This window comes from Nicotiana sylvestris, chromosome 4 (assembly GCF_000393655.2).
Source record: "Nicotiana sylvestris chromosome 4, ASM39365v2, whole genome shotgun sequence".
Classification (NCBI taxonomy): domain Eukaryota; kingdom Viridiplantae; phylum Streptophyta; class Magnoliopsida; order Solanales; family Solanaceae; genus Nicotiana; species Nicotiana sylvestris.
In genome coordinates, this window is record NC_091060.1 from 132651583 (window position 1) to 132660269 (window position 8687).

The following is an 8687-nucleotide window of genomic DNA, read 5'->3' on the forward strand; positions in this document are numbered from 1 at the left end:
GAACTGGCTCAATAATCAACTCGAGACCACGTTCTTGCCACGAGTACTCGACTCCAAATGGCCCAAATATATTCAATTTAATTGCATAATGTAAATAACACTTCAAGTAACTGATTCTACAATTAAATTCTAAGCTAATACGCGAAATTAGGTAAAATGACCAAAACGTCTCTCGGGCCCACGTCTCGGAATAGGGTAAAATTTATATTTTCAGAATTCTCATACTCTCATGAGTTCATTTATACCAAAATTATCCAAATCTAAGGTCAAATTCCCAATCAAAAGTCGAATTCTAGGTCTAAGAACTTTCTTCCACTTTTTCCCAATTTTCATCTCCAATCCGAAATTAAATGATGAAACTAACTATATATTGATGGAATATAACTAGAAAGGGTTAAAGAATTGTTACCCACTGATCTCCTCTTTAATTTCCTCTCATAATCTCCCTCTCCCGAACTCCAAATCGAAGTTCCAACTTTTGAAACTAAACCCTCGAAATTTCATATTTCTGCCCAGTTATTACCGCATCTGCGGTCCCGCTTTTTCGAAACACTGGTTGCATCTGCGACTCCTCACTTAAAACTAGATTCCGCATCTGCAACTCACCATCCGCAGATGCGGTACCGCTCCTGCGGAAAGCCTATCGCTTCTACGGCTCTTGCTGAACCTCCCCATTTCTGCTTCTGCAATTGATCCGCCGCTTCTACGGCTCTGCACCTGCTGTCCCACACTCGCAGGTGCGGTTATGACAGCAAAACAGCTGAAGCTGCAACTCCAAATCCCAAAAATCTTTCTGTCAACCATCCGAAATCATCCCAAGGCCCCCAGGACCTCAACCAAACCTATCAACATATCTCATAACTTCATTCAAACTTGTTCCAACCTTTGGAATGCTCAAAACAACATCAAAACATCTATCTTGCATCGGATTCAAGCCTACGAATCCAAAAAACTCTAAAAATACGTTTTCGATCAAAAAGTTTATCAAATCTCGTCCGAATGACCTGAAATTTTGCACGTCACATTCAACACTACGGAGCTACTCCAACTTCCGGAATTCCATTCCGACCCTCGGATCAAAATCTTACTATCGAACCGGAAACTTCAAAATTCGACCTTTCGGCATTTCAAGCCTAAATTAGCTACGGACCCCCAAAACACAATCCGAACACGCCCCTAAGCTCGAAATCACCCAACGGAGCTAACAAAACCATCGGATTTCCATTCTGAGACCGTCTTCACACTGTTCCGACTACGGTCAACTTTCCAACACTTAAGCTTTCATTTAGGGACTAAGTGTCCCAAAATTCTCCAAAATTCAAAATCGAACATCCCGACAAATCAAAATAGTAGAAATAAACTCGAAAAAAGCAGTTAATAGGGGATCGGGGCGTAAATTCTTAAGACGACCGACCGGGTTGTCACAGCAAAATTTTGATTCTGATTGTTATCATTCTCATCAGAACATTAGACATTATACCCTTTTTTCTTCTGTCTGAAATCTTGAGGATACCCCACAAGTTTATAACAGCTTTCTTTTGTATGGCCTTTCAATTTGCAGTATTCACATTGAACATTAAAGTTTTTCTTGAATCTTTGATTTTGTCCACCTCCACCATTTTTGGTATACATAGTAACTTCAAAGTTCCCTACATGATTAGCTCCAAGAATTCCTGAATTGGCTGCTATAGACTTTTGACTTTCATCACTCACTATCAAAGCATAGGCCTGATTCACAGTAGGTAGAGGTGTCTTCATTAGGATTTGATTTCTTGCTTGTGAATAAGAATTATTTAACCTCATTAAAAATTGGTACAGCCTCAACTTCTTTAGATAGTTAACAAAATCTCTTAATTTGGGACAATCATATCTAGGTGCAGGGAATAAAGCTTCAAATTCTTCACAAAAATCTTTAAGCTTTGAAAAATATACTGAGATAGATGCAGAGCCTTGAGTTCAAGTGGCTATATTTTTTATGCAAATTAAAGGTTCTTGAACCATCAACTTTATTAAATCTCCCAACTAAATCTTACCAAATTGTTTGTGCACTAGAGGCATACATAATTCCTCCAAGAAGACCTTTGGCCACTGAGTACATAAGCCAAGATAGAACAATAAAATTTACTCTTTCCCCGTAATTTTCCATAGAATCTGGGAATCTATCTTTACTGCATGTACCATTTATCATACCTAACTTATTCCTACCTAACAAAGTTACCGGCATAGACCTATTTCAAATAGAGTAATTTTCAATACTTGTTAGCTGAAATGAGATTATTTGAATTCCGTTAACATCAGCAGGTGAGAGGAACATCAGAGGATTGTAATTGATCCCTGTCATTTGATTCGTCTGATTTCCATAATTAAGTCCAGAATTGAGATTTGGAGTTTCTTCAATTGATCCCATTTTCGTTTTTTCTTGTTTCTTTCTCAAGAATTGAACACTCAGCTATGAGGGATGGAAAAGAACAGAAATTCACCAAGAGAATTTCAGAGAATAATGATTGCGGAAGAAAATTTCAGATCAAGAGCTTCAATTTCTTGAGCAAAGCTCTGATACCATGTTGTGAATTGAGGAAGAAGAAGATAGAAAGTACATAGATGATAGAGAGATGATGAAATGATTTCATTAGAAATCTATTTTCTAGGATGGCCCTTTTTATACTCAGCCAATACTAACGACTAAACTAACAACTAACAGATCTGTAACCACTTTTAACTAAATTATTTGATAATTACTAATCTGTCTTTATATCGTTTAACAAAATTAATAAAACATGTTTGAAATAATGCATATGTCTAATTTCCAGGACCAAAGACTCATGATTAAGCTTGAATTTGTCACGGATTAACATTATATTCTTTTAGTAATAATTATTAGGATTTCTTTTTTACTTTAGTTTTTTTCCAAACACATGAGATAAAATTGACGATTTTAAGTTCCTGAGCTAGATTGATCGACTTTACGGTTCATATAATGGGTGAGGAGTAATATGGCATTTGGTCCATTGTTGATTGACCCATGATATGAGGTGAAATTCAAAAATATCCTGATTTACAAGTGGTAATTAAAAATAGTCACAGTTTCAAAAGTAATCGAAATTTAGCCACTTTTCATGTAAACATAAATTTGAATGAAAACACTGTTCAAAATCCGAAAAATATTCTAGTATAATATATCGGAGTTCCAGTATAATATGCTGGACTTCCAGCATAATATACTGGAGTTCCAGCATAATATACTGGTCCAACATAATATGTTGAAAGTTCATACACAGGTGCTCCAATCTCCAGTATATTATGTTGGAACTTTCCATGTTGCAGCAAAATAGTGGCTATTTTTCAATGACTTTGCAAATGCTAGTTGTTTTTTAATTACCAATTCAAAAACTAGCTAGCCCGTGCTATTTTCACCATGATATGGTATTGTGAATTTTGAAATGTATGATTTAAAATCGCACATGGTGCTTGCTAATAGTATACAAATTATGAATATATCAAAGATATTAAGGCCTTTTATTTTTGAATGGCTGTGCTTATATTTCTTTGGTTTACCCCTACTCCTTATAATAGCATGATGATCTGTTCATTATATGAGAATACCAATAATATCCTTCAATCATAATACTTTTTGTAATTTTAAGTTTTTTTTTGTTTAGATTTGGTTCTCAAGTTGTTTGGTAGGCATAATCCATTAAGAAGGTAAATTTAAAATTTATTGAATTAAATTAGAAATTAAAAATCTTAATATGCAGCCTCAGTATATTTATCTATTTAAATAATATTAATATTTTAAATGAACATATCTTATTAAATATAATATTAATTAATTAGCAGAGATTAGCGTCTAAACAATTTTTTTGAACCACCTGGTTGATTGATAATTAAATAGGTGATAGTTTATATGCATGTCTTTGATATATAATTTTTTTTAAAAAAAAAAATATTGGCTAAACATAAACTACTTACAAAAATATTTCTCAAATGATTCAATAAAACTCAAGTTGCTACTCTATTTCCAAAAGCAAGTATCAAAATAAACTGATTTTCATAATATGGCCAAATATGCTCTAAATGATTTTGTCAAGTAGTTGCTTATAATTAAGAGACTTTTTTTCTCAAGTATTATATACATTATCGAACAAATAGCTTAATAGTAAGTGACTTCTAATAAAGTTGCTTATAGAGTATTTTGTAGACAGCTCTTTATAATCTATACACTAGAAGTTTTAGAACATTTTTGTTACATGGAGTAGGTAGTTAATAGATAAATGGGGCAACCCAATTTTTCATAAGGGAATTCAAAATATAAAAACGCTAATAAAAAGAAGCCAAGAAAATTTAATATTTAATTTTTTATGTAATTTCCGGCAAAGGGAAACCCCTTACGTCCCCATAGCTCTGCCTGTGGTTCTGAGAATACCAGTTATAGAACCTTGGAACGTATAAGTTATTTTCTAAAGAATCTCTCATTCCATTTAAGTTGAAGTTATGACCAGTTATTTCAGTCAACAATATTATTCATTAAATTATTATTAGGAGCAAGTGTTTAAAGTGGAAGACACGATCATTACGCGAGCCTTCAATATTATTTGTTAAATGTAGTCCAGCCTACATAAACGTCAGAAATATAATTAACTACCACATCTATAGCAATTAATTTATGTTTGGTAGATGGAATAAATAACTGGTGCAATCCTTATTGGCTCGTGAGGATTACTAAAAGCAGTTGAAACACATTAACTAAGATCAAGGAAATTAGTTTAGGTTTTTAAGGCCAAAGATCCTGGGATTTTGTGAGAAACAAAGTAGTAGTAGTGGTAATATATATGTACAGGCTATAGCTTTAGCACCAACTGGAATTGAAAGCTGCTTTTTGCAATACTGCTTCGCATGATATATGGTATGAATAAAGATTTTTTTTGGTGGAATGAAATTTTTTTTATTCATCTCCAAACAAATACAACGAAGGGAATAACAAATGTAATACAATGAAGGGAAAACAGTGAAGTAGCTCCTTCTAGCTTCTACCTATATAAAGATCTGTACATGTATATTCCTACCCCTATATATTTGTTTCTTTTGAGGTGCAGATTAATAATTGAAAATGAAATATCACTCCCGGCCATAAGTGGATCTCCTTAAGGCTGTATTGTGGTTCGGGTCCGGCTCGGGATCGAGCCAAACGGGCCGGTTCAAGCGGGCCCGGTCTCTACTGGTGCATAAGTTCGTAGCGGGCCGATCCAATCCAAATAGCTCGTGAGCCCGGGACCGTTAAGTCCGGGATCGGCAGGTGGGCCTGGGCCAGTTCAACCGGGCCCAACGGCTATTTTTTTTAAAAAAAATGACCAACGTCAAATTTTTAAAATCTAGTCGTTGGCCATCAAAATTCAACCATTTGGCACTTTAAAAAAATAGCCATTTGACCCCCAAACTTTTTATAATTACACTTTTTCTCAATTCTCAACTATAAATACCCTCCTCCCCCCATTCTTTCATTTTTACTCACAAATTCATCAATCTCTCTCTAATTTTCTTCTATAATTGCTTACTTTATTATTACAATTTCGTGAAAAATTGTGAAGTTGGTGAATTGAAGTATTCAAGTCTTCAACGTATTCAAGTCTTCAACGATATTCAATTTTCAAGAAGTTGTTCGTCAATTCGGTAAACTCGTTCCAACTCTTAAGTTTTAATATTATAGTTTTGTTAGTTTTATTTAGTATAATTATAATTAATATGGCATTTTCTTTGAATTTTTTTTTTTTGGTGGTAAGGGTAAGGAAAAATCTAAAATTGGTGAATCTAGTAGCCAAACTACTACTCTTCCCCCGGCTCCCCGACCCAGACCTGTTACCCGTCCTCCTCCACCTATTATTCTTGATAGTGATAACCTTTGTTTTCAATTTTCCGATAGTCAATCTTGCCATGATGTTGCACCAGTTCAACAATTAAATGAAGAAGTTATGAATGCTCTTTATCCTAATGACTATCTTTGAAAATGATGAGGAAAATGATGATTTAGATGAAACGCAACCGGATTTAGATGATACACCTATTAGTCGTGTTAATAACCCAAATGATGCCCCGCTGGCTCTCCTGTAGTAACCCCTACTTTTAATAGACAACCTGCTAAACGGCCTGAAACATCTCTTGTTTGGCACTTTTTTACTCAACTAAGAGAACAAAATAAGGCTAAGTGTAAAACTTGTGGGTCTCAACTAGTTCATAAATTTACTGGAGAACGTAGCAGTATGGGTAGTTTGACTAGACATATAAAGACATACCCTAGAGATAAAGCTAGATTTTTATAAATGAAAGCTGCGCAAGAGGGGACAAGTGTAGATACTACGGTTAACCCTGGTACAGGTTCAAATCTAGTTCAACCGGGAATTAACACTGTTACCGGTGGCATTTTATATTATGATTCAAATAAAGATCGTGAAGAATTGGCAAAAATGGTTACTGTTATGTGCTTACCCTATAGTTTTCCTTCTAACCCTCATTTTGTGAATTATACTAGAAGAGTTTTTAATCCTACTTATAAAGGATGGCCTCGCGCAACCGTAAAGATCGATATTTATAAATATAAACATGAATATGAACAATATTTGCGCTATTTATTTACCATATAGATTGTCGCATTGCTATTACTACTGATATTGGTAGAAGTGGTAATGATTGTGATTATATAACTGTTACAAGTCATTGGATAGATAAGGAGTGGATAATGCAAAAACGCATTATTGCTTATAGAATAATTAATTCACGCCATATAGGTAAGTTTATTGCTAACACAGTTGCAGATATTTGTAGATATTTTTTCATTAGAGATAAAATTATGTCGGTTTCAATGGATAATGCTTCTAGTAACACTAACGCTATAGGATTGCTTACAACTACACTAAATCCTGCATTTAGTAATATTTTTCATGTTAGATATATTGTCATATTTACCATTTAATCGTCGGTACTGGTATGAAAGTTTTAAATGTAGAAATTAAAAATGTTAAAATGGCTCTTAATTGGCTTTTTTATTCAAACCGTAGAAGCAGACTTAGAGACTATTTTAAAAAATGTGATGAATTTGGCCTTAGAGAAAGAAAGGTTCCTAAAGCTTGTCCAACTAGATGGAATTACATGTATGATAGTTTAATTGTTGCATATGAATATAGGAACCCAATAAGCGCAACGTATAATGCTCGTGTAGGTGATGGTGATGATGATGAGCACCTAACAAATCAAGATTGGAGTAATGTTAAAATGCTTGTAGACTTTTTAGAACAATTTCATATTGCTACAAATGAATTATCTGGCCAATATTATCCTACTATTTCTAACTGTTTAGTTTATATTGCAGCACTTGTAGATTTATTTACTCAATTTTCAGAGGGTGGAGTAATTTATCAAGAAGCTATTAATTCTATGAAAGCTAAGTTTAAAAAATATTTTTTTCCCTATCCTCCCCTATTTTTAGTGTTGCTGCATTGTTAAATCCTATAATGAAATTAGGAGGTCCTCACTTTTGGTATTCAAAAATTTATAACGCTTTATCACTTTCAGCTGAGGAATTTGCTACTCTTGGAGATGTAAAAGCCTTAATTAAAATAAATGCTCAAACAATTTATAATGCTTATCAACTTGCCTTAGATCAAGCTAGACCAAATGTTCCAACTCCTACTTCGTCTAGTTCGCAAGCATCTAAAAGAACTGCGGGCCTAAAAGCCCTTAGTTCTTGGACGGAGTTCAGGGGTTCTCAAGGTGATAATTTTGGTGATAGTTCACAACTAAATGAGCTTCAAGTTTATTTGTCGCAGGGACTTGAATCAGAGAATCCCGACGGCTCCTTCGATGTTTTGGAATGGTGGAAGGACAAACAAAAACACTATCCGGTTCTTTCAAGGATGACTCAAGATATTTTAAGTGTTCAAGCTTCAACAGTGGCATCAGAGAGCGCATTCAGTCAAGCGAGACTTCAAATCGGTGATCATAGAGCGTCTATGAGGGAGAGCTTGGAAAAATCAGTACTCTTCAGAGATTGGATCCGTTCGGAAAGAAGAAATTTTGGACTTGCAGAATCACAACCGGAGATAGATGAAGCTTATGAAGAAATGCTAGCGGAACTTGCGCAGGATGCTGCTTCGCCCGGAAGCGGTGATGAACAAGCTTCTTTTCCACCACTACCAACGGAAATTCCTCCGGACCTTGAAGGATTTATGAGATTTGTTAGAGATAATACATAGACTAACATGTAACTTGTATTTTGGCACATCTTCCTTAGTTTTTTTTCCTTTTAATGGTGGTATCAGTACCTTGTTGTGCTCATTCCATTGGGGGAGGAAGACTAAGAAAGATATTGTCATTCTTTGTTAATGTCGTAATAGTAAAATATATAAAACATTCCCTTAAATATTTCTTTGCAATTTATTTTGTGTTTAAATTTGATATAGTATATATATATATATATATATATATATATATCTAATACATATAAACTATATATATGTATATACACACACATACATACATATATATAAGGCAATACATCCTATACATATTATATATACTATATATATTTATATAGCTATATATAAGCAATTTATACTAGTATATACATATATAGTTTACAAGAAAGTGCCTTAGATAAAAAAAATAGCCTATATATATATGTGTATGTATACATACAT

At 34.0% G+C, this 8687-nt stretch overlaps 1 protein-coding gene across 1 annotated transcript; it reads right to left on the reverse strand.

Annotated features, from left to right (window-relative positions):
- Window positions 1-1467: 1467 nt before the first annotated feature.
- On the reverse strand, window positions 1468-2407 carry LOC138890188 (uncharacterized). The gene is made up of 2 exons (XM_070173553.1): window positions 2257-2407; window positions 1468-1931 (listed from the first exon to the last, which is right to left on the reverse strand). The coding sequence occupies exons 1-2, from the start codon at window positions 2405-2407 to the stop codon at window positions 1468-1470; spliced, it is 615 nt and encodes a 204-aa protein (XP_070029654.1).
- Window positions 2408-8687: the final 6280 nt, after the last annotated feature.

Coding starts and splice junctions, on each gene's coding strand:
- LOC138890188 (XM_070173553.1), bottom strand. CDS start 2,407: ATGGGATCAATTGAAGAAACTCCAAATCTCAATTCTGGACTTAATTAT. Junction 1,932..2,256: donor AATCTCATTTCAGCTAACAA/GTATTGAAAATT, acceptor CATCTATCTCAG/TATATTTTTCAAAGCTTAAA.